General features: G+C 32.0%; 2 protein-coding genes across 2 annotated transcripts; both read left to right on the top strand.

Annotated features, from left to right (window-relative positions):
* The first annotated feature begins 12,695 nt into the window (after positions 1 to 12,695).
* LOC123906574 lies at positions 12,696 to 19,123 on the top strand. Its single transcript, XM_045956514.1, has 13 exons — positions 12,696 to 13,189; positions 13,310 to 13,377; positions 14,375 to 14,428; positions 14,522 to 14,605; positions 14,713 to 14,798; positions 15,534 to 15,614; positions 16,566 to 16,687; positions 17,025 to 17,066; positions 17,365 to 17,441; positions 17,521 to 17,611; positions 17,698 to 17,779; positions 18,502 to 18,574; positions 18,802 to 19,123. Exons 1-13 carry the CDS (start codon positions 12,944 to 12,946, stop codon positions 18,968 to 18,970), a joined length of 1,275 nt encoding a protein of 424 aa, XP_045812470.1. The 5' UTR covers positions 12,696 to 12,943; the 3' UTR covers positions 18,971 to 19,123.
* A 1,097-nt stretch (positions 19,124 to 20,220) lies between these two features.
* LOC123906575 (protease Do-like 1, chloroplastic) lies at positions 20,221 to 26,144 on the top strand. The gene is made up of 8 exons (XM_045956515.1): positions 20,221 to 20,729; positions 21,646 to 21,768; positions 23,050 to 23,221; positions 23,939 to 23,976; positions 24,577 to 24,775; positions 25,023 to 25,175; positions 25,576 to 25,710; positions 25,858 to 26,144. The coding sequence occupies exons 1-8, from the start codon at positions 20,323 to 20,325 to the stop codon at positions 25,933 to 25,935; spliced, it is 1,305 nt and encodes a 434-aa protein (XP_045812471.1). The 5' UTR covers positions 20,221 to 20,322; the 3' UTR covers positions 25,936 to 26,144.
* The last annotated feature ends 539 nt before the right edge of the window (positions 26,145 to 26,683 follow it).

Raw genomic sequence — 26,683 nt, forward strand, 5'->3', positions numbered from 1 at the left:
ACACCCTCAGTCTCCTCTACTCCAGAGGCCGTCTTTCCCGGGATCTCAACACGGATACGCCCCTCATGCTTCTTCTTGCTCCGCCCTTCCTTCATAGCAGCTTCCTCCACTTGCAGCTTTTTCAGTGGATCAGTCACGGCGACAACAGGATTGGCCTTTTGCTGGCGAGCCTTAGCCAAGAATGCCAGCCTCTCCTCATTAGAAATAGTCCTCATTCTCTCTGCAAAAGTAAAAAGAGACAAAAAAAAAAAACACAAGAGTTAATAATGAGGCGAGATCAACATTGAACAGAAGTAGAAAAATACCAAATGCGCTACTTACGTAAATACTCTGTCAGGACCTCACTATTACCCTCACACCTAAGGATATCGGCGGTATCCATAAGGGCATAGGAGTCAAGGAAGTTGACGGTATCTTGCTCAAAATCGCTTAAGGCCTCAAAGATAGCACCCTTGATAAGCCTAGGGTTATCAGTCCAGTAGAAAGGGAATAGAGGATCATCAACCTCATCATACATCAAGTCAGAAAATTTCTCAGCACTACGAACCCGAAAGAAAGAATCCTTAAAGTTCTTGAAGTTGGAAGCGTATAGACTCAGAAGGCGACGGTTAGGTTGACTGCTAAGAGAGACCAAAGTTTGCGGCTTCAAGTTCTTTATGTGGTAGAAAGAGAAAAAAACGCCAATTGAAGGCTCCAATTCGAAGCCAGAACACATTACCTCATAGGCTTTGATAAAGGCCCAACTATTAGGATGGAGTTGGGTGGGGGCGACGTTGAGAACCTTCAATATCTCCGCCTCAAAAGAAGTAAAAGGTAACCAAATGTTAAGGGGTTGTATTACGCCGGTATAAAGATAGAAATAATGCGGCGGGTTGTCATTCTTGGAAAATACAAACTCGTCCTCTCTGACGGGTTCGGTTATAATAAGGTCTTCATGAGAGGGGTCTGAAAGCTTGACGGCTTTCCTAAAGCTCCTCACCATTTCCGTGTTGGTATACTTTGAAGAAACTTCCATGGTGACGGGAGTATAACCAGCAACAACCAGATCTCGACAAGGATTCTTCCGCTTTCCTGTGAAAGAGGAAGGGGAGATTATGACGCAATCACTGTCATTACCACTATCAACACTACTACTATCACTATCACTATCACTACTACTACTCCCAACATCAAAACCCCATAATTCCGAGTAAAATCCTCGGCTATTGAGTACACCATTAGCCCTAGTATAATGGGCGCGAACTTGTTGCGCCCATTCGAGATAACTAGGAGCAGAAATAGGAACCCTCCCATCATTATCGTCTAACTCTCTCAAAATAACCATCTTCCTAAACCTAAATCAGAAAACTAGGGTTCCTACGCAAAACAGGCCAAATCGGCGAAAAGGAATAAGGTATAAAAGAAAGAATACCTCAAAGAAATTGACAAAGCTGGGAGCGTCCTAACACGTAGCGTTGAACAAAGGCTTGCTGGAGAATCGAAGAAGGATACGCGAAAAAGAGTACGGATTTGCGAGAAGAAACAAGCAAAGGGAAGGAAACAGAGGTAATATTTAAAGAGAAAAACCTTTTCGGTTGTTCGAAGTCCAGAAGTTGAAGCAAGAGGTAACGCACGCGTCGTCGGATTAAATACGTGTCAAAGCGCGTATCTCGAGAATAAACCTTAGAAGATTTATCGTCAGATAATTAAACACGACGCCTACAGGCGGGGAGAGTGGCGCCATTCTTTGAAGTTTGATTCGCCTTAGGGGCGCGACAAAGATATCCAATACAACGCCAAACGAGAAAAAGCCAAAAATCAAGGAAGGACAAGACATAAAATAATGCATTCTACTCAAAGCAAGAAAGAAAAATCTTTATTATTAGCAGAAAATGGAAAGTACAGCGAGGAGAAACCAAGGTTACATAGAGAAATCCTAAAATCCTATCAATCAGACTCCGAATCCTTTTGCACAGGCTCAGGGAAAGTCATCTTGGATTCCACGGTGACCCGGGACCCCCCTTCTTCACTGGATGAGGAAGCACGAAGCTCAGGAGGAACATAGGTCTCCAGAAACGAAACGTAGTCCTCATCACCACTACCAGAATCGGAGATATCCGAAGAAAGAACGATAACCTCCACCTTTTTGACATCCTTAGACCTTCGGGAGCGAGTGGAGTGAGAGGTTGAAACCTCAACTCTTTTCTTCCTCCGCTGAGGCGGAGTACTTCTGGCAACAGGTTTTTTTGCATTGTTATTTTCCATAATAAAGATTCAAAACAAGTTGATGAAATATGAGAACAACAGTTGATATTTATAGCCAATCTTGCCCAACCCTAACATCGTTATTAACGGTCGTAATTAATGCTTGGACAGTCGCAACTACTTTGGTTTGACTATCTTGAGAACCGTTATTTTTTATCTTTCCAAGGAGTCAATGTTTGACCCGTTTAAGTTAATGGAGATTTTAGAGGAAGGCGGTACTAGAAAGGACAGAAGAGCAACACATAAGTAAAGGAAATTGCTTAAGCATTCAAGTTCGTACAAAAGAAATACAACGGAAGCAAAGAAACAGAATAAAAATAACAAAGATCCCAAAATCCGGAAGCAAATTACAAATACTAGAAAGAAAAGCACAAAACGGAAAGATGAGCAAACAAAAGACTTCATGGCGTGGTAGAACTCCCCAATTCACCAGCATCGGCAACGGCGATACGGTGCATTTCCTCCAATGCCCGTTTCACCCTCTTCGCCTTCACCATATTCTCGTCAATGGGCTTCAGATCCTCCCTCAGCTCGTTCTGCTTGTCTAAAAGGTCCATCAAAGAATGGCGCCTTGAAATCAGCTTGGCAACATCGTCCCTAATCTCGCCTTGGAGAGCCCTCTTCCTCTTCACGAGCGGCTTCATCTCCTTGTTCAGCAGCGCCAAACGATCGTCCACTCTACGCTCCTCGTTGAAGCATATCCCTAGGATTTCCTCCTGCACACCCATGGTCTCTTTCGTGATCTCTATCTGGCTGTCGACAGCTTCGGTAACTTCGGCATGGCATTCTTTGACATTCTCCACAGCAATCACAAAGGATGCACTATCCTTCAACTCTTTCTCTAGACGCAGCACACTGTCAAGAAAACGCTTCTCCTCCTTGGTCAGCCTCCAGCAATAATCGTTCAGCTCTTTGACAAATTCCGAGAATTCACCAAAATCATCCATTAAGTCCTCCGTACTCAGGGTCAACATACGGCGGAGCCGCTTGATGACGGGGGAGGCAGGGGATTGTCCACATTCAAAGGGAAGGCTTTTAGGAGACATACTGCAGAAGGAAAACTTTTAAGAGAGCAGGTGAGAATGTGACAAGTTAGTTCTATCAAATGCTCCATTTTATAGAGAAAATATCCCATCGTGGTATCGGCGAGTGGAGAAGCGGTTGATAGATATGGTTTAGGAGCACAAGAACGTGTGCCAGAAAGTGGGAGGAACGTGATGAAGTTCTTCCCGCGCTACAGGTTTTAGAGGGAAAATTCGAATCCTACTCAAGCACTTCATTCCTTTGGACCTCGTGCTTGGGGGGCTGTGGACTGGGCAATGGGCTTAAGTGAATATCCGGTGAGCCCAATTAAAGTAAAAAGGACGATAAGCCCAAAATCAAGTAAACCCTAAAAAACCCAATAGGCGATTAGAGCTAGGGCGCGACCTGCATCTCTAGGGCAACGCCAAAAAGGGTGGACTCTGTGTTACTGAAAAAATCTTCTCCTTCCTTGTATCAACCGCTACCTTGAGAAGAAAGAAATAAACTTCTCGCAACTGCCATAGCTTGGAGACCAAGGTTCTCATCCCTATTTTCACGCCATACCACCGAAGAAGATGCTAAGGGCCGGATTTTTAGGAACCCTTGCTTGGAGAAGAAGACTAGAAGCTCTATAAATAGTTCCATATTCTCATTTTGTAAGAGGATCGAATTCTGACTTATTAAACTCCCAGGGTTGTTGGGATTGAACTGAGTGTAATCACACCATTTGATCAATAATACAAACCCCTTTGTTTTTTACCAGAACATATATTAACTAAAAACAGCCTCGTCAGCACAATGTGTGCCGAGATGGACTACCAGAGTTTACAAAGAGACAGAAAAGAAAATATAAAGATCAAAATCATACAAGGCTCAAACATAACAAAGGATTAGACCACCACCCTTAAATAATTTGTTGGTTTCACATAGGTCCCTTAATAATTAAATGTTTCTCTTTTGTCACTTAAAGATACCTTTGTATGCTACTGGGTCCCTTGTGTTAATTTTTTATTTTATTTTTTGCAAGTAAATGTAAATTTGGTTTCGTATTATCATTTATCTAGTTTATAATAGGTTTCATATTGATCTCTTAGTCTTATCTAGTTTAATATGAAACCGAAGTTAACGTTTTCTAAACAATATTAATAGAGGGGACCAATATGACAAACATAGCTACATTTAAGGGGCCAAAGATGAATGTTTAATCATTAAGAGACCAATGCGAAACCAAAACGTATTTTGAGGGACCAAAATACTAATTAAGTGTATCAAAATTTAAGATTTTAACACATAAAATATAAAACTATATTATAAAAATAAATAAAATTCAACAACATTTTTAAATGGGTTGAGTTCGTATGTTCATAGGTTTTAAATCATAAACTCGTTCTAATCAATAGACTACTTAAAAAAAATCAAACTCTAAATTTATATTTAATTTTCAAAATTGTAAGGTACCGTTTGGCCCGGCTTAATTCAGACTTTTTTGCTCTTAAAAGGAGAAGTCGGGCCAAACGGTTTTTTTAAAAGTACTTGATAAAAAAAGTTGCTTACTTTTTATGTGTAAAAATCACATATAAGGAACTTTTGGCAAAGTTAATATTTGTAGCTTTTCTTTGCAAAACACAGCTTTTCAGCTAATCCCTATTCGATTCCCACCTAACGTGATTTATTATGTTATATATATTCATTCATCTCAAGATCTCATCATGTAATATTGCGTCAACAATTTTCTTTATTCATATGTTCTGTTAATTTTTTTTTGTTGATGAAAACTGTTTTCGAGATGAAAACTATATGTTCTATTATTTTTATTTTTATTTTTGATTGTTCTATTAATTTTCACCACGTCTATATGTAGTGTTTTTCTGCCTTTATCAATTAATTAAAATAAAATATAGTTCCTCTACCAAAAAATAAAATAATATACGTTTTGTTAACATTGGTTTATTATATTTCAAAAATAAATTATTAAATTTATTTATTCATAGTGATTTTTAATATATTATCATAACTTTTATGAAATATTTTATCAAACAAATTTTAAATTAGAATTTATTTTAAGTTTTTTAAAAATGAAATCACCAAACAACTTTAACTTTATTTTTAAGTACTTATTTTTAACTTTGTTTTAGAAGTAACTTTTAGACAGTAAAAAAGTCGGGTCAAACGGTACCTAAATATGAGTATCTTCTTATACGCCAAATAGTTTTCAAAAAAGTTAAAGATAAACCTTGTGTTTAGTAAAAGATAAGATAAATATATAGATAAAGTGAGTGCGCGTTATTTTATTACTTTATCTATAATATGTAATAAGCCAGACTTATTTCCCTTTCTCTCTCCTCTCCTCATTCAACCTCATTCCTCACATTTAATGTTTCTTTTGCAAAATTTATTTAGTATTACTATAAGTGGACGAACATGTTAATTGATTCAACATTTAATAGTGGATTTGTCCAATTACTCATTCCCCTATTCAATTTTGTCCATATCATGTTATCGTTTACTGTTATTAAGGATCGCATCAATTTTGACTAATAATATTAATGATAGTTTTGTTATATATGGTAATCTATAATATGAATAAAGTCAAGGTTATTTGTCTTTCTCTCTCATCTTCTCATTCATTTTCAATCCTCATAATAATTAAATTAATATTTTTAAAAACAATTCATATTTGATTAAAAATTCCCTTATTTTGAAATTAATATATTATTTTCGTGCAAGTTTTTTTATAAAAGTTCTTTTTTTTTCAAATATAAATTAAAATAATAATAGATTTTAAAATATTTTATAATAAATTTCGAAATTATTATTATTGTTGTTATTATTTTATTGGAAGGAATTATTATTAATTTTTATATTCTACTATTTTTATTATTATTTTATATTTTATAATGAAATGGAATACATATGCCTTTCATTAATAGTGAATTAATGTGTGTAAAAGTCAAATAATTGTTATCATTAAAAAAAATCGTTATTTTTTAAAATTAGAAAAGGAATCAATATATTTGTTTTTAATGAGTTTAATTGCACATGCCCATTTTTTTTCTCTATAAATATGATCTTTGTGTGAGCATTTCATCTCATTCATTTTCTAACTCTTTTCTCTTTCTAACTCATATTTGTTGTGTTTACTTTTATTTTCTTCTTTCTTATATTTTTTTAATCTTTTGATGATTTTTTCTTCATCTATTTTTTCAGGAATATCAAGAACATCTTGGGATGAGTCACAAAATTGAAAACAATAATGGCATACTGTTAATCTAGATTTTTTGTAGAAAAATATTTCTTATGTAGATGTTAGTGGGAAAAGTGGTTATGAGAAGATGAACAATAAAGTTTTTTGATTGATAATATATTGTTTACTGCACTCTAAACTAACCATTTTGTTGCTAAATATTAATTAATAAAATAATTTATGTAGTATGTATTTTTCTTTTTTTTAAAAATAGAATAAAATAATATATACAGTTCTATTTACTAATTTATAATAAAATAAAACAGGCTTTGTGCTAATGTTGAGTGTTTTTTCATTTTAATACAATATGTTCCTCGGTTTGAAATTGAGGTGATGTATATAACGAGAAATAAAATTGGTAACAAAAAATTGAGATGATTTAGCAAATTATTAATGTGAAGAATTATATACGACATAAAAAAAATATATTATGCTATATATAGTAATATAAATATGATATTGTAGGTGATCATATATAATTGAAAAAAAAAAGAATTGAATATCATAAACATATTAAATTGGAAAATAGATGACAACGAATTAAATTAGAATCTATTATTATATTATTTGGGACCATTTTTTCAAAGAAATTTGTACACATGACATTTGTAAAAATGTAAAATGCCAAACTTATTTGTCTTTCTCTCTCCTCTTCTCATTCAATCTCATTCCTCATGCACTTGGCATTTATTGTAATTAATAAAATTAATGACAAAAAAAAATCTGTCCAAGGCACATAAAAATGTGATTGATGAAAGTTAATTTTCTGGTCATAAAGTCGTGGCAATGCACTAATATGTTTTACGTAAATCATCAACTCATTACATCTAAATGCATTAATATTCTTTCCTTTTTTTTCCTTCATAATATGATGTTGACTATCAAAAAATCTCTACGTAAAATTGAAAAACTAAGAAACAAAAGTATATAACTAAATAATTTTTTAGAAAATATTACTTCTATTGTATTACTTTTAAATTTTTTAGAAAAATATAACTAAGAGGCATTGTTACAGTTTTTTTTTATTTAAAAAAAATCATCTTTTTTAGAAAATTAATCACTTTTAAAAATATTACTTCTATTGTATTACTCACATATTTATTCTTCATATTACTTCCTGATATATTGTCCAGCTCCGTTAATAATATTTATTGGCTTGACCATAAAAGACATGATAATTCAAATAGTTATCGTATTTAGAATTTAGAAATAATAATATAGGGAATACGAATTATTATTTTTTGATAAATAGGCTACGAAATTTTAGTGGTACATCTATTCCTTTTAATTGCTTCAAAAAAAGCTATTCCTTTTAATAGTCAATCGGTAGCAATGCACTATTGAGTTATGGAAGCAAGTTTTTATATGGATGGGTGTTGAAGCATCCCTTCAGGTAGGAGGTAGGCAACACTTTACGTTATTTGGCAACAAATTATCCAGCCCATTAGCGTATTGATAGCAGGTCTTAAAATGTTGTATGTATTTAATATGCTTTTTATTGTTCTTTTCTTTTCTCTTTTGATAAGGTTGTGGTGAATTGGTAGGGACAAATGCATGTTTTATGAGAAGATTTTTCTATTGTATTCTTTAATTACCTTCATTTATGTTTTTCTATTGTGTAGGAAAGTATTACTGAACATTTTGTTTTTGTTAGTTTAAACTTCACTCAAAACTTCATTGTAGAATGAAAAGGCTTTTATACCATAGTAATGAGTAATAAATAATGTTATTATTGGCTAAAAATTATTGCGTTATATTTATGGATATAATCATGTTGTACACTTCACTACAATTCTAATTTTTTTCCCCATACCATAGCGTATAATTCACTTTCAGATTTTTTTCTCGTGATTGTTTTGCACTTCAAGATTTGGTGATGCAAAAATCCTTGAGGTGATTAGTACAATCTATATAGACAACTGAGTTATTTGAAACGTTGATGTGAAATGTGGATAGAGTATCTCAATAGTCCTCTTTTTTTTCTTTATTTTTCTTAAGACAGTTACCCAATAATCTCATATAATTTGTTTCTCTTGAACTATTTGTATAAAAATTATGTTCAAGAGATATCATATCTGTGGAGGTTGACCATCTCCTTCCACCTTTCTACCTCCTTCAAGAATACAAGTGTAATACAAGTGTAAGAGGAGGGATGAAATTAATAAAATATAATAAATTAAAAAAACAAGAGAAAAAGTATTAGAGAAATAGGCACAAATTAGTAAAGGAGAAAGTGGGACAAAATTGATTGAAAGAGAGGATCTAAGTTCATATTTGCGATAGAGCTTGACTTTATAACCAAAATGAATAAGATTTAAATCCTTCAAAGACAATTGTAAAATTATTATTATTAACACTATTAACAATACTAATTTTTTCTTTTGTAATTAAAAAATACACTCTTCTCTTGTGCATTTAACAATTAATTCTCACTTAGTTAAAAACCAAACAATTAATTATCATATTAAATTATTTTTTGGTTTATAATTAAGGTATGTTTTAATTAGAATATGTCTGAAAATTCTAAAAAAACAAAGTATGTAATTTAAATTCAAGGAAGATCGATGTTGATAATTAGTGTATTAATATTCTTCTCTCCTACCACATGGCATGCTTGCAATAATCCTCTTTTCTCCTTGATTTGATATTTAGTCTATTAATATTCACAGTTATTACATGTTGACCGACCTAGAATTCCACCATATCTCAATTTCTTAATTTATGCTATCAGTAAAAAACGATTTATTGATTGCATATTTTTAAATTTTAAATTGGTAAACATTTATGTCAATTATAAATCACATTTATGTCAATTTTTTTTGTTAATTATAAATCACATTGATGCACAATGAAAATTGTATCACATGTAACTGTAAAAAAAATTGATTCGATGCCTTCTCATCATGATATATATATATATATATATATATATATATATATATATATATATATATATATATACACACACACACACACACACACATACATATATTAATTACCTGAGTGCAGTTCCCCATTGCAAAGGTCCAATATCCATGGATTTATTTTTGTAGGAGTTATAGGATTATCTGTGTGATTTAGTTTCTTTTTTACGATTATGTAATGTAGTTTATTATAGGATTATTTATGTAATGTAGTTTTTTTTTCTTCTTCCAATTATGTAAAGTTTATGGATATATATAATTGATAATTTTATATGGTGGCAGAGAATTATGAAAGTGGTGCGATGCATTTGCGATTTTTGGATCCGTAAAATTTGGCAATTAGAAATCACATTCATTCTTTCTATACACTTCTTTTTTCGCAAAATTGGTGCTGATTGATATTAATTAATTGATTCACTCATCAATACATTTTTTTTACTGCAATTAAAATCATATATGGCAAGAATTCAAAGAATTCTAATTCTAATAAATGTTTACTAGCTCATTTTTTTTCAGCAAATAAAATAATGAAATTGAAATATATTAATATATTTGGGCGTAAATTAGCCACGCGTTTTGTTTAATTAAAATCGAAATATCAATCTATATAATTATAGCAAATTCGAATTAAAAGTATGAATAAAAGAATATCCTCTAAAAATAATTTTGTATTAATCTTTGGCATAAAATAAAAAAACTAATTAAAAGAAGTATTTATCTAAATGATTTTTTTTATATTTTAAGGAAAAAGATTTTAATTTTTATATTTTAAATAAAAGGTTTTTAATAATTTTTATTTTTTAAAAACTATAGGTACATTAAAACGAAATAAACTTTTTTAAAATGAAATATTTTTTATAAATAATTATAGCTAAACTAATTTCTTTTTATGAATACATTAAAAAAAATTGACTGTAGTATATATATTTATTGACTGTAGTATATTTAAAATAGTTGGAAAATATATGGTAATGCAATATATTTTTGGAAATGTCAAATATTGGATGAACCCCATAAATTAATTAAGGCATTTTCAAAAATTAAGGGATTAGTAAAAGCTTGTGGTGGTAAACAATTTCTCTACCATAAATTCATATTACATTTTTTCATCGATGGTTGAGATGTAGAAAACCCTGCATTTATACTTTTTTTCTTTGCTCGGGGGCTTTATTTTAACACGTTTATACGGGATTTTATACTTTTACTCATATATTCATATATTGACCTATTTTTTTGTATTTTTTATGGGGCCTGGGTTCATTTTTTTTTGTTGTTATTTATATATAACTTTTTTTTTGTTGATTTATATGAAGACTATATATTTATATTCATATATTAAGACGAGAATCTATCTTTATTCTATAATTTATGTGAGACTTTTGTATTTATAATTTATATGGGCATATATTTTTGCACATGTATTATTTTGGGGCTATACTTACATGGCGGTTGAACTCTGAATTATCAGAGAATTCTTCCATGAGAACAAGAGGGTTAATACCAAAAAAATATATTACTATAAGGACTATATTTGTATTCATATATTAACACAAAGACAATTTTTTTTTAATTTATACGACGTTCTATATTTTTTTATTTTGAGGATATTGATGTGAAAATTAACTAATATAAGATATATTCAGATAACCTTTTTAGGGTATTTTTGTTTCATATTTATTTTCATATGGATATTATGACATTAATTTAACTTTTTTTGTTTGTTTGGGGGACTCTTTTTTTTTTTTAAAGTTTACACACAAGTCTATATTTTTTTTTTGTCTTAGTTGAAGTGATAATCCACTGAAATTAAACTCACGTATAATTGTGAGATCCCGGATTCGAACCTGGATCACGACGTCCAGCGTAACAATTTCGGCATTTTGTCAGTTGAGCTAGGACTTATGGGACCAGCAGTCTATATTTTTATGTATAAGAGAAATGATTTATTTTTTTGTAATTTATATGAGGCCTCCTTTTTTTTTTTGTGATTTACACAGGAACTATATTTATATATTAATACAGGATCATATTTTATTTAACTTTTGACAAATACGGGATCCTTCTTTCTTTTTTTTTTTTTTTTTAAGTTATAACTTTTCATTTTTCATTCTTTTTATTTGAGAATTATGAAAATTTTAATATTAAAATGTTAAATTTTTGTCTCATTTTACCCGTGCTTGGCACGGGTCCGGATACTAGTATAAGTTATGCTTGAGATAAAAAATTATGACATGGTTTAATGAAGAGGTAATGCGGTCGTTGACGAGAAGACTATGAGAGTAGGTTATATAATGCAAGAAAATTTTGAATGGAAAACACAAGAGATAGTAACAAAATTAAATTACACAATTAGGTGCCACGTCATTCGTGAGGTTATTCATAATGATAGTTTTTACGATATTAAGCATTCTTCTTTAATAAGTAAAAGACAAAAAGTCCAGCTTTTATCCAATCTCTCACCTCTCATTTTATATAGTTCCACAAAAAACTACTTTAAAATCAAATAGAATACAATAAAAATTAGGTAAATTATAATATGAACCAATTCATCAAGTGGTCTATGGTAGTGCTTATAAAAAAAAAAATGGTCTATGGTAGACCAGTCATGAATAACATTATAAATAATACGAATTTTACAAAATTCACTGTTGGATTGAAAGTTTATATCATATAGATCATCCATAGAAAAATTAAAAATCATTTGATATGTTATTGAGACACATCAAAATTAACGGTTTATTAAATAACGTAAATCTTGATGGATCTCAATAACATATCAAATGATTTTCAAAAAATTTTAAAAAATTTATGGATGATTTATACGATATAAACTTTCAATCCAACAGTTAATTTCGTAAAATTCATATTCGGTAGATCACTTTCCAGAGTGGACCACTTGTGAAGGTGGTCCACGTGGTCCACCGTAGCATTGATGCTTTCTCTCTAGGCCTCCCATGTATATTTTATATCCCAAAATATTCAAATTTTACCCTTGCTAAAAACTTCGGTTCGCAGAAACCGAAGTTTTTTCTAGTTCAAATTCAGGAAAAATTCGGTTAATAGAAACTATTTTTTTTCAAGACAAAAAAAATTCAGTTCGTAGCAACCGAAGTTTTTATTGAAGGGCAAAAATGTAAATTCCAAGGAGAAAAAAGAACCATAGAAGTTCTAAAGAGAAGACATCCGTGGCATTAGCCCAAAAATTATGCTCGTATTTTTTCTGCAAATCAAACGTACTTTTAATAAAATCGGGTCTAAACAAAATAATAAACAAGAGGTGTAGGCAGCAAAGTAGCCAGTTCAAGAAAAAGCCCAGCCCAACTCAAATTTAGAAAGCTTGCAGGAAGGGTATTTCCGTAAAAACAGATCCATGTTGAAACTTTCGCGAAGTGTACGAAATTGGCGCCACCGTCACCGATTCATATAGAAGAAACCTTCAAATTCAGTTTTCATTTCAACTTTCAATTTCATTTCATTTCAATTTCTGAAAAATTCGAAACCTAAATCGATGACGATATGGAAGTGGTTTTGGAATGAGGAGGTAGCACCACCGCCGGTGGTTCTAGTTCCGCCGCTGTTCGATTTCCCTCCGATAGCCGCCCGTAACAGAATGCTTGAATCTTCATACGACGTCGTTTTCGGAAAACTCGCGTTGAGGTGTCTCTTCAATGATTACTTTCAAGAACCGAAGCATTTCGTTACAAGAATCATGCTCAAACCAATCGATGATCCTCACGTCGATCTCATCGCAACAGTATCTTCATTGTTCATTCATATTCTATTACTGAATCTTACATCACATGAATATGATTTTAGTCTCTGAAATTAGTTTATTGTCATTTTATGAATTGATTTTTGCTTAATTTTTTTTTAGGTTTCAGGTCCTCTTGATCAAAAGCCTGAAGAAAACATCACCGGAAATGCATCGTTTCGCTGGCAAAGGTATACTATACTCGTCTTATATCGGTGTATGTTTGGTTATGCGGTTAGAAAAATTTATTTTTAGTGAATTGATTATAGGAAAAATTGAGTGGAAGATAAAGTGATCTATGTTTGTTTACATTCATGTAAAAGTGAGTAGAACAATAAATTTGAGTTTATAAATCAATTCTAGAATTAGAAGGTACAATAGTTTTATGCGGTTGTCTAATTAGAACTCATTATATTGGCTGGCATATAAGCCCACTTAGAGACCACATTTTAAAAATAATTGTGAAAGTAAGATTTTCATATAGGGTGTCAAACTAGTTTAGTGCATGTCCCATTTTCTCTAAAAGTAAGTAGATGACATATAGGGTGCATTCAAGTTAAATTTTTAATAACGCCCTGGTTCGATAAGCAATAGTATTTTTATTTTTTTTTGGTTTACAACAGAGCAGAGATCGAACGTTGGATCTCTTGCATACTACCCAAATCCCTCACCACTAGACCAGACCTAGTATTAACGAACATAGAAGCCATTTATTAATGTAACCGCCATAAAAAAACACTTATTTGATAAACACTTATATTATATAAGAGCTTATGTATTAGTTGCTTACTATAAGCTATCTTTGGAGCATATGAAAATAACGTCATAATCTATTTTGTAAGCTCTTCCTTATACTTATGTATCTGCTTCTGTCATAAGATTCCAAACGTTCTACTCTCCTAACTGAACACTGATTCAGAAGTTATTTTGGCAATTTTTAAAATAAATTGAAAACAACTTGTAAACATGTCAATTATATCCAAACAATAATACTACAAGTGTTTATGTCACGAGATAAGTCTAATTAAGCTCTTCCAATCACTCTCTCATTCATGGTTATTCAGTGTATGAGACTAATACGGTAATGATGGAATTTAAGTTTAGGATGAAAATGGGAGTTTACTCAACTTGCTTTTGTGAATATTGATGTTTTATTTAATTTTCTTTTGGTGGGCATGTACTGTGCAGTGATGTAAATGATCCTCATACATTTGTGGACCTTTATGTATCGACATCTGATCCGTAAGAAGCTCTGACTTGAATGAGTTGTGATAATACTGTTGATATTTGCTCCCATCAGTTTGAGTTGAAGTTGTGTGTGGTTTGTTTCCTTAGGGTTTTGCAGATGCGGTCATGTTCTTACTATCCCAGATATGGATTTGGGGCCTTTGGAGTGTTCCCTTTGCTGTTGAAGAAAAGGTGTGTTTTGTTTGATGATGGTGGAAGATGTGTCTTAGGTTCTTGTAGTTTAGCACTTCATCACAGATAGCAACATTCACTGTTGACAAAGTTCGCCAATTATACAGAGAAACCTCCCAAGATTATGGCCTGATGGGACTGAGATATGGTTCTGGAAATCTATCATTTGGAGTCACACTTAAGCCTTTTTTCAGTAAGTTACCTGTTTGTATGCTAGTGACCTAATGCATTGAACAGATTTAGGTTGCAATCGAATAGGCTTTGGAAAAACACAAGTATGATATAGCTTTTCATAGACTTTGTTTCCCCAAAAGCTACTATTTTTTTTTTATAGACTTTCTTTCCCAGAGAAGCACTGAAACCGTTTCTTTCATTTTTTTAAATTTTCATTTTTTTTACAAAAAACTTGTAATTATTATACAAATTTTAAACAAGATTTTTATTACAAAGGTTTTTTTTTTTCTTTTCTAAACTTAAACTGGTCTTTATTACACACAGGCAACTAGTTTTATGACGATTGTTGATTTGGTTCATGGCTACTATTAATTGTTTTGTAATTTATTGTTGGAGATATTTGGTGTTGTAGAAATACCTAAGAGGTATGTCTAAGATGGGCTACTGATTTTTTGTATGTCACATATATCTTATTGTCATTAGTGATAAGTTTGAATAAAAGCTTGGAATATTACCTTGAACTCTACATTAAATGTCTTCCGTTAAAATGTATGTAATTACTATTATTCTAAGAATAGGAGAAAGAAATGTATACTTCACCTTGCACTTTGTCTTTCTGTATTATGGTTTGAGATTATAATTTTCCTTAACAAGATTGCTAAACATTGTTGTGTTGGATTTTTTGAAGTATTGATTTGTGGATTTACTTGCAGAAACAATGCTTCTAAACTTATGTTATTGTCATACTTTACAGTGAAAGATGAATTACCAAAAAGTGCATGGCTGGTGAGCAAGATAGGAAGGCTGACGGCTGGGGTGCAGTATGAGCCACACCGTAAGTACTATGCAGATTTGATTCCTATTGAAATATTTTAACATCTTCAGAAGAACAAATTTAAACCAGTGCTAGGCTTTTTAAATTAATTTTTATCTTTTGGTTTTTGTGGTGCATGTGTTGAACTTTTCTTATCCTTGATGGTTATATATTTCACATTTGATAGACCGTGATGGAAAAGTTATATATTTCATTTATCAAAAAATGGACGCTAATGCATCAATCGTTTTTAGCCTCTCTCACTCTCTGTGCACTCACGTCTTCTGGTGTGCATGCATGTGTGCATTCTTAAAATTTCACATGAGTTTAGGGTTACAATTTGATAAACCCACAGTTATTAACAGTGCCCTTTAGTAATTAGGGGAGAGGTACAGCAGGGATTGGTTGCATGAGAGAGAAGTGTATAACAGAATGCACTATATAGGGGGAGCGATAACTGTAAAAGGATACGTGGAAGATAACAATTGGTTTGGGTGGTTTGGGGCTGAGTAGAAGTTGGTTCTTTCTCAGAATTGTCTTTATATTTTACTGTTCTGTTATTGATTATCATCTTTAAAGGAGCACAACTCCATTCCATTGCCATTTGTCCTTTTGAACTGTTTAGTTTAGTCCATTATGAGAGGCTATCTCTTGTGATTGTAAATTGTATCTTCCAATTCAATATAATTTTCCATTTCGGTTTGGGTCCAATTATAATTCAATTACAGAAAAGATAGAGTAATGAACTGCAAGAAAGCAATCTACAAAGGCTGAGAGTTGGTCAGCAGGGCACAAGGGGATTCAAGAACTTGAACTTGCATTGTTATTTTCAAGAAGTTTCAGGAATTTTGACTTAAAAGGATAAGCCAAAATAGTCACAAACAACTAAAAACATATATTACTAACTCAAGGTTCATTTGTATATATTATAAAACAATCATGTGCATAATACCTTGTGGTGCTGTGTTTTAGATGCAAATGCAAAACTTTCAAATTTGATGAACTGGAGTTGTGCCTTGGGTTATGGCGTGGGATCAGGCAGCCCTTTGAGCCCGTCTTTCAATTTCAGTCTTGAGCTTGTCAAAAGCTCTCAGGTATATCCTCATAATTAAATGGATTAATATTTTACATATATTCTTTGGAAAGAACGTTGGTGGGCGATATCTGCGTCTGCAACATGTTTTCCTCTTAAAATAGTAAGTGTTGTAATTTATGAAAAATAGGTTATATTTAGAAATTTCACTTCGCCAACCATGACATTGTAATCAATATTAACTATTGTATCAACCTTCTGTATGTTATGGCAATGCACTTTAAACTACAAGCTAATTAATTGAACTCGGGCATTTTTCTTCCCTGAAATGATGTGGTGTTATGATTAATATTTTAAGAAGGCTTTTACTGAAATTTTGAAGCTTAAACAATCTGCAGTTTGTCGCCTCCTTCTATCAGCATATGGTTGTTCAAAGACGGGTATGTTTCTTTGGTCCTTACTCCCTCTTTTACTATTGTATTTTTAGCTGTCCTTGTTCTTTGTATTAGTCTTTTGTTTACCACCTTTTCGAAAACACTTTGATGTTTAAATTTATTTGATTTTAGTTGTCTCTTAAAATTAATTATTTTGACAGTTTGATTGAATTCCACCTCGGATTACTTATGCTTACCCTCATTCAATATTTTTTGGTCCGAGTTCCAGTGAACTATTTGATTTGTCGTTGAATCAGAATATCACTATATGATACTTTAAAAGTCACATACTTGACTTGAACAGGTGAAGAACCCCCTTGAAGAGAATACTGTTGTTGGAATTACAAACTACATTGACTTTGGGTTTGAGTTACAAACAAGGTAGTCTTTTTGGCTTTAAAGATATTCAAACTTCTGTGCAGTTGAACCAATGTGGTAAATCTAATTTTCGGTGTTAAAGTGTTGATGATGCGATAGCAGCAAACAGTATCTCAGACTCCACTTTTCAAATAGGTGCATCCTGGCAAGCCAATAAGAACTTCTTGCTGAAGGTAGAATATTAATGCAATGTTAGCTAGGTTTCGTTATAGATTGATTATATAGGATTTACTCAAGATATTATTTATCATATTTTCAGGCAAAAGTTGGACCTAAAAGCTCAACAATGGCTCTTGCATTCAAGTCATGGTGGAAACCTTCTTTCACATTCAACATTTCAGGTGACAATAGATGGATTTTTTTCTGCAATCTTGCTACGTTGTTTTTATTTTGTCTTTAACCCTCTGGTTCGGTAAACCAGAGTTGGCCATAATATAAGTAGTATGGTTAAGGATTGTTAAAGCCAGTGATTGAACTTGGATTTTCTGTTCTTTCTTTATTGGGGCTTTTCATATCCTTTTGCATCTGTGCCTGGACACAGTGGGGGTAGGGGCTAGGAAGAATGCTTCCCTGTTCCCCAGTGTGTGTGAAGTTTAAAATATTTCTCCATATTATACTGCTATATACATATATTCTTTGTAGAATTTCTGTTTTCTCCCTCGAGCATTTCTGTTTTCTAAGAATCACTCATTCTGTTTTTATCTTGGGCACTACTAACTTATTAAGTTTTCATTTTACTACTTCCCCTGACCAAGGTTAAGTATTGAGTGCAATGGATAGACATGTTTTCCCCTGCAAAGTGTGTTTTCTGGATGAGATGTGTTTTTTTTTTTTTTTTTAATGGTTATCACCTCTGCAATATCACTTTCTTGGTGTATGATTTGTTCTACTGCTACCCCATTCAGCAAGTTCTAAGTTCTACAGATGCTCTAAGTTCTAAGTGAAATATGATAGTTTGCGATATTTCTTCAAAGATTTAAGCAAATTTAAATTGAAATGGTGATTCTAAAGAGTCGTCTTGGTACTGAATGCTGACGTGCTGAGCGTGCCCTTTTTTCTTCAGCCACCAGAGACCGTGCAGACGGGAAACTGCAATATGGATTTGGCCTCCAAAGTGAAAGTCTCAGAGAAGCCAGGTTCATTCCTTCAGAAGAACTTCTATGTTTTGATTAAATAGATTATCTATTAATATAGCATATGACTCATACCCATGTTGCTGCATTTAAAAATGAGAATTGCTTTCAACTTTATTTTTGTTCTTTTGTTAAGCTCTGCCATGTTAATGAATAAGATCTTCATAAAATTTGGTAATGCTCACGCCAATTTGGATGTTAATGAGAATTGTATAATTACTTGTTTGCAGCTATCAAAGAGCCGATCCCAATTTCGTAATGCTCACACCAAGCAAGGAGCACCTAGCTGAGGGCATTGTTTGGCAAACCGGAAAACGACCTATGCTAAAATCTGACATAGATGCTGGACATTTTGATGGCTTACCGAGAGAAATGAGACCTCTTGACAAAATTTTGTAATTTCTTATAGATGCACATTTCGCCGATAAATGAAAATGCTTTCAGAAGATTGCAGTCTAGTAACTCTAGTTCACTGCATTTGGTATGTATTTTTTGTTATAATCTTTGTTGTTATGGACCACATATTATTAATGATTCCCACTGTTGTAGGTATATCATATGCAAAGAAGTCCCATGCTTTTTTTTTTACCTTGACTTACAATAACTTGCATATTTACTATGTATAAGAATTTTATTCACCTATATGATATTTTGTTAAGTTCAGAAAGTTCTTGGACATCAAGTATATGACATATAAATTGAGGGTTTTCTTGGAGCTAGTTAGTATATGACAGATGGTTTTCTTGGACATTTATCTACACTATAGGAAAACATGGACCATAACTTGAGAAATACATAACTTGAAAAGGAAAATATTAAGATTATTACACTTACATTGACAAAGTTTCAAGTTATTTTTCTTTAATCTAAAATACAGTTTGGCATGAAATCTGACCAGTTACATTTAGAACAATCTATTTTTTCAATTGTGTTTTTTAACATCCATAAAGTTCAAAAATCTAAATTTTACTTAGTCTAGTCCACTTATAGTCAAATCAATGCTAGCGTGAAGTGAGTAAAAAATATACAATCTATTTATATTAGTGTCTTGTTTTGAAACCTGTGATTTTTATATTGTTGGTTATTTTAGAATATCAATAAATTATATATTTTTCTTAATATATGTTTATTTTTAAAAATCTAGATCCACCTAACTACATTATTAATTTAAAAATGTTTGGATGATATAATTTAACTTTTTTTCAACTTTAACTTATAAATGCAGAGCTTTTTTTTTTTTTGCCTATTATAGCTTAACTGATTTGATAAATTAATCTCTATAATTGAATGTAGAACATATTCAATTTAAAAATAAGTTATTATAAATTTATAATAAATAAATTTTATTACTCAATTAAACGCATTCTATTGGTATTAAAAAATTAATACACTTAATTATTTTTATAACAAAGTGAACAATCTTACAAACTTCCACAAATAGAGGGATTTGTATTTCTACATACTATAGACATCCGATCTTATAGCAATGATCAAATTTGTTTGAACTTAATCAATTAATTGAATAATCTAAATTGTTCGATCTCAAATTATTGATGAAAACCACAATTTAAATGTAAACATGCTCATGACCAATGTAGGTCATCCACGTCCGCAAACTGTTAGCACTTAGGACACATCCATGATGATGACACATGAAAATGTAATCCAACATTACAAGAACCACAAACAACGTTTACTTTCCAACATAGACACAATCCTTAGTCCACACAAAGAATCTAAAAACACAAACAATGGCCATTACTTCTTCATCCTCTTCACTCATTTCCACATTCTTCTTCAACTCTTCTTCATTCACTCGTTCCATAATCACCAAACCAAAATCCATTCATCTTCAAAAACCAAGTCACTTAATTTCTCACCCCACCCTTTTCCTACTACACCCTCCACCTAAAACACCATCAACAAAAACAACACTTTCACTTCCAAAACTTACTATACCTAAAACATGTTTTGATTCTCTTTTCATTTTATGCACTTCAATTGCACTCTCTTTCACTCTCTTCATTTCAAATGTTGATTCAGCTTCTGCTTTTGTTGTAACTTCTCCAAGGAAGTTGCAATCTGATGAACTTGCTACTGTTCGTCTCTTCCAAGAGAATACTCCTTCTGTTGTTTATATAACTAACCTTGCTGTCAAGTATGTATCTTTTTCTTCTTTTGATGATTTGATGAATCAAAGATTGGATTTTTTTTATGACCCTTTTGGTTTTTTTGAATGTTGGTATTTGTGTTTAGGAAGGGTTTGAGTTTGACTCTTTTGAATTTTGATAGAAAAAGATTGGATTTTTAGACGACCCTTTTGTTTTTCTTAATGTATGTTTGGTTGCAAAATTGATTTAGTATCTAGAATAGATTATAGGTTGCATGTTTAGTTTTACCTTTGGAGAGACAAAAGTGATTCTAAAGAACTAAAATTGATGACTTTGGCATGTTTGGGGGTTCTCGACTAGAATTGATTATACTTGAAGCTAGAATTTGTAGTTTTTGCTTTTAATCTTGATTTTTACACTCAAATTTATTGTTCAACTAACTTTCACGTAGATGTATCCAAACATAAATTTGGCATTATATACACAAAGAATAGCTTTCTGATTTCTATTTTTTTTATCTTCAAAAAAGATTGGAATCATAGGATTAAGTTTAGAAGTTTAAAACTTTCTATTACACATATCCGTTTTCCAAATAACCTGTATTTGAGTATTTTTGTTTGAGTCGTACGAGATGAAATTCTCATATACGATTCTCTAGGGGTCCCTTGGTTTACCTATCTCAATAAAGTCTATGATTGGTTCGAAGAATGTGTTTTACATTCAACTTACTTTTACTAACTAAAATGAATTTTCACTAGCTTAGAACTAAACACAAAATTTGAAGCATTTGCATCTACAATTGATTTTTAGTCTCAAATTTATTGTTCATCCCACTTTTACATGAATATTTCTAAACATAAATCACTTTACATTCAACTCATTTTTTAGCCCGAAGAAATTTACAAAATCATTTTTTTTCACTGCTGAATTGATTACATATTTAATGTGGGTATTTGTGTTTAGGCAGGATGTGTTTACTTTGGATGTGTTGGAGGTTCCTCAAGGATCTGGCTCAGGTTTCGTTTGGGATAAGGATGGTCATATAGTCACCAATTATCACGTTATCAGGGGTGCTTCTGATCTCAGGTTGGTAGGTTTTTGCTTCTTTTGATCCAATTTCCTTGTTGATTTCTCGAAATTATACTTGTGATGTATTTGGGTAAACAACTTAATTAATTAAGCTCTTATTGAATGAGGGCGTGTTTTGGTAAACAACTTAATTAAACACTTATAGCATAAGTTGTTATCATACAAGTGTTTTTCATATAAGGTAAAATTGTTTTCATTAGCTATTATGGAGAGCTTATCATAATTTGTTGTAAACAACATACTATGTGATTAGTTGTTTCTATAAGCTCATCCAAACACTCTTACAGATGCTTATGTCAATAGAAAAGTTCAAATAAGTTGTCCATAAGCTAATCCAAATGCAGCCTAAGTACTTGTAAGTTCTAATATTAGCGCTTACATATAAGCTATTTCTATAATCAAAGAGAAAACATGCATGAACGGTTTGTTTTCATATACTAAGTCGTAAGTTGTTTTTGTAAGCTCTTTGTGTAAGTGCTTATGTCATAAGATAAGCCCAAATAAGCCGTAAATAAGCTATTGCAAACACATTGTCTCAATGTGTTGCCTTTAGTTAGAGAAAAAGACATGTCTGGTTTTGAGTCATATGATAGTAGCAAGTTGGAACTTTTTAATTTACCATGATGCATAATGTGATTTTTCTAATGTTAAATGGATGTTATAATTTATTTTATACTTAAACAAAGGGTGCCCTTAAATGTTAAACTTAAATGCATTGATTATGAAATCAAGAAATTGAATTTTTTATTGCAAAGTGCATCATTTAATGCACTCATATATTAAATATGACACTTTTTAATAAACACAAGTTTTATTATTGATTCATTGATTCCTTAATCAATGATATTACCTAAAACAAGGAGATGATAATGGTTTGGTTTTTTTTGCTTCCTTCAGTATGGTGTGACTTTGCAATGTGTTGAGTTAGGCATTAGATGGATTGGATTTCTTTAATCGAATTCATTGGGAAGTATGTGTTAAGTTAGATATTAGATATATTGCATTGTGTGAAAACTGAATACATTATTATATTTCAAGTTATGAATAATTTACAATCACTAATGTGTTTATATAGGCTATTCTAACCTAATGGGCTCATGGGCCGAATACAAATTACTAATAGAAGATTACTCCTAATAATAGAATATTTACTATTTATTTACAACACATTGTGTGCGTGTGTGTGAATAGAGTATTCCTGTTCAATGGTGCGGAGTTAGATTTCTACTGAAAAAAATAAAAAACACCGCTGTTCATAGAGATGCTAGTTATGTGCAGGGTCACTCTTGCTGACCAATCAACATACGATGCAAAAGTTGTTGGTTTTGACCAAGACAAGGATGTTGCCGTGCTGCGCGTTGATGCTCCTAAAGAGAAGCTCAGGCCTATACCTGTTGGTGTCTCTGCAGACTTGCTTGTTGGTCAGAAAGTGTTCGCTATTGGAAATCCGGTGAGATTTGCATACCGATTGATGCATATTGTATTGTAAATGTATATTCTTTTTTTTTTTATGAGTTTTTCAATCTGTAGAGATGATGGTAGTCCCAGTTTAATTTAATGAATAATTAATTAGAACTTGAAAAAATAGTTGGAACTTCTATGATTGTGTGGACTTGGATCTTCCTGAACTGTATTTTAAACCATTGTCTTGTTTAATCTAACTTGTAATATGTGTAACTATATACTCATTTAATCAGCATTTCATGCTCTTATTGTAATTCAATATTGGCTCATAAAATTCATTTACATGTTTATTTAATCATTTTTTGAATTTTTGCCAACTGCTTTTATTGCCCTGTGTGGGTAAACAACTTAATTAAGTGCTTATAGCATAAGCGCTTTTCATATAAGTGCTTATGTATAATCTATTTATATAAGGAAAATGAAAATAAAGTCAAACTGTTTTCATATAAGCTATAAGCTGTTTTTGTAAGATATCCTAGATTGCTTATGCAAATAAGCTGGAAAAAACATATGGACATGTCATATAATATAAGCTCTCTCAAACAGTCTCACCAATGTTTATGCCTGCTGATAAGCTCAAATAAGTTGATCTTAACCAACCTTATGTAGATTTTAATTTGTCATGACTTGAATGTTATTTGTTGTTGATTGAATGTCAACACAACTGACTATTTCATGAATGCACCATATGTGATTCTTGCAGTTCGGACTTGACCACACTCTTACAACCGGAGTCATCAGGTATGAAAACTGAACGCTGTAAACTGAATATTTTGATGGAACTTTTTTTCCTCAATACCTTGGAAAAGAGTTTATACTTTTTATTAGTTTTCTCCTCTATGAAGCACGGACACCGGACATGGCACAAACACCGACACGTCTACACCGATGATAATTTGAGAAAATGACATAATGCAATGTAACCATGTGTTGGACACCAACACGGCACCGACGTGTGTCCGACACGGGATACACCTAATCCGAGGAGTGTTCGTGCTTCATAGGTTTTCCTTTCCACATATTATACATTATATTTGTGCTAAGACATTTTATTTAGGTGTCTAAAAATAGCAACAGTAGTCATGTTGTTCTCAAACACACTCTTGACTATAATTTCAAGATGATACAATACCATATTCCGTTAACATCTTCTCTTGCCTCTTTCTTTGAAACTTAAAGACATTTCATTTCGTATGGTACACGCAGTTTCTTTTTCAAATTGTGTGCCATGAACATATGATCTACTGGTACTGGATGACTTTGAAAGTTGGATATTTTCTGATCGTTTCTACACGTGTTTTATATTGATTTTATTTTACTAATACATATTTTTCTTGACAGTGGACTTCGGAGAGAAATTAGTTCAGCTGCAACCGGTCGTCCTATTCAAGACGTTATTCAGACTGATGCAGCAATTAATCCTGGTAACAGTGGAGGGCCACTCCTTGATAGTTCTGGAAACCTCATTGGGATAAATACAGCCATATACTCTCCATCTGGTGCATCCTCCGGTGTTGGATTTTCTATTCCTGTCGATACTGTGAGCTGACTCTTGCCTCTGTTTACGCCATTGTTTTAAAAATCGAACCGGATGGTACAATCAATTGAACCGGGACTGTCTTGAAATTGGTTATTTGAGGGGTTTGAACCGGTTGCATTTAAACCATGACATGTTCTCACTGGTTCAACATGCGGTTCGGTTTTTAAGGAGACAAATTCCATAGAAACATGCCGTCTGTTTTTGTTCTCTTAAATAATTTATGTGCTTTATTATTTTATATATTTAGGTAAATGGCATTGTTGATCAATTGGTGAAGTTCGGGAAGGTTACTAGACCTATATTAGGGATCAAATTTGCTCCAGATCAATCTGTGGAGCAATTAGGGGTAAGTGGAGTGCTTGTCTTGGATGCTCCTGCCACTGGTCCAGCCGGGAAAGCAGTAAGTTTATTATTTATTTATTTTAAAATAAAGAAATTCATTCTTATGAGAGTTAGGCGGTGTTTGGATAAACTACTTAATTACGTGTTTATGTATAAGCTATTTCTACTATAACAAAAGATAAAATATAAGTCAAACTGTTTTCATATAAGATTTAAGCCGTTTTCAAAAGCTTTCTCAGAGAACTTACGGAAATAAGCTGAAAATAACTTATGGACATGTCATAAGCTGTTTCCATAACCTCTTCCAAATAGTCTCACACATGTTTATGCCGGTAGTTAAGTTCAAATAAGCCAATCCAAATATACCCTTAATCCAAATGCAACAAATAGTTGCATAGATTTCATTCTTATATAAAGCTTAGTTGGTTGATGAAGCTGGTTAAATTTCTATTTCGTAGGGCTTACAATCAACGAAGCGTGATGCATACGGTAGACTTATTTTAGGAGACATCATAACATCTGTGAATGGTACGAAGGTTACTAATGGAAGTGACTTGTACAGAATTCTTGATCAATGTGAAGTTGGTGACAAGGTATGTATGCACAAATTCATTTGCTTTATCGCTTCTATATCCCCTTCACTATCTCTTTTGTTAATTTTGAATATAAATACAAGTCTTAAATGCACTTCTGGTCCTTCTATCATAGTTTAATACTACTTGGCGATGTTGATATTTCAGGTGATTGTGGAGGTGTTGCGAGGCGACCACAAAGAAAAGATTCCTGTCACTCTTGAGCCAAAGGCCGACGAATCATGATGTGCAACTCATTCTGCATCGTTCATGTATATATACTGTTTGATGTGTATTCTAAGGTTGTTTCCCAACTGTGTGTACATATGGGACTGTACTATTTGCTCCAACACAAGTTGAGATTAAAAAAGAAAGCACTAAAAGAAACATGATATGCTCATTATTGCTGTGAAGATTCTTAGATTTGTTCACTTACATGGAAATTTTCTTAAAGATATAGATCTCATTTCTATGACATCAATAGTTTTGAAACAAGATATTAAAAAAAAAACTAAGACAGTAATAATTATGGAATGGATGGAGCATCAATTACACTTATTTTGTATAGTAATGTAAAAGTTTAAGTTATATGGTAGTGTTTTCATGAAACATAGACATCAAACACAATACCAACATAGAATTAGTAATAATTTGACATTGAATACACATAAGTTTAACATAGTTACAAAAATTTAAAAAAATGAATTTGCAAAAAAAAAAATTCACATCATCTAAGTTAATAGTATACAACATCAAAATGCTTACAAATAATATGATAAAATTAAAGTGAATGAATGAATTTGAATAAAACCGTATACATCTAGAACGGAACATCCTGATGAGGTTGATTTTTAAGGGGAATCAAATAAAATTGATTTGTTTATGAATACTGAGTTTTTACAAATTTGATTAAGAAAATTGAGAGTAATTAAATTGGACGGTACAATTTATTTATTAAAGTAATTAAATTAGAGGGTAAAAAGGGTTTTACCCC

The sequence above is a fragment of the Trifolium pratense genome, linkage group LG2 (genome assembly GCF_020283565.1).
Source record: "Trifolium pratense cultivar HEN17-A07 linkage group LG2, ARS_RC_1.1, whole genome shotgun sequence".
Lineage (NCBI taxonomy): Eukaryota > Viridiplantae > Streptophyta > Magnoliopsida > Fabales > Fabaceae > Trifolium > Trifolium pratense.

Bases quoted from the DNA above. Each gene is read 5' to 3' on its own strand.
- LOC123906574 (XM_045956514.1), top strand. From the start codon at position 12,944: ATGACGATATGGAAGTGGTTTTGGAATGAGGAGGTAGCACCACCGCCG. The intron at 13,378-14,374 runs GTATACTATACT...TGTACTGTGCAG, and splicing joins GCATCGTTTCGCTGGCAAAG to TGATGTAAATGATCCTCATA. The intron at 17,612-17,697 runs GTAGAATATTAA...TCATATTTTCAG, and splicing joins ATAAGAACTTCTTGCTGAAG to GCAAAAGTTGGACCTAAAAG.
- LOC123906575 (XM_045956515.1), top strand. From the start codon at position 20,323: ATGGCCATTACTTCTTCATCCTCTTCACTCATTTCCACATTCTTCTTC. The intron at 20,730-21,645 runs GTATGTATCTTT...ATTTGTGTTTAG, and splicing joins ATAACTAACCTTGCTGTCAA to GCAGGATGTGTTTACTTTGG. The intron at 24,776-25,022 runs GTGAGCTGACTC...TTATATATTTAG, and splicing joins TTTCTATTCCTGTCGATACT to GTAAATGGCATTGTTGATCA.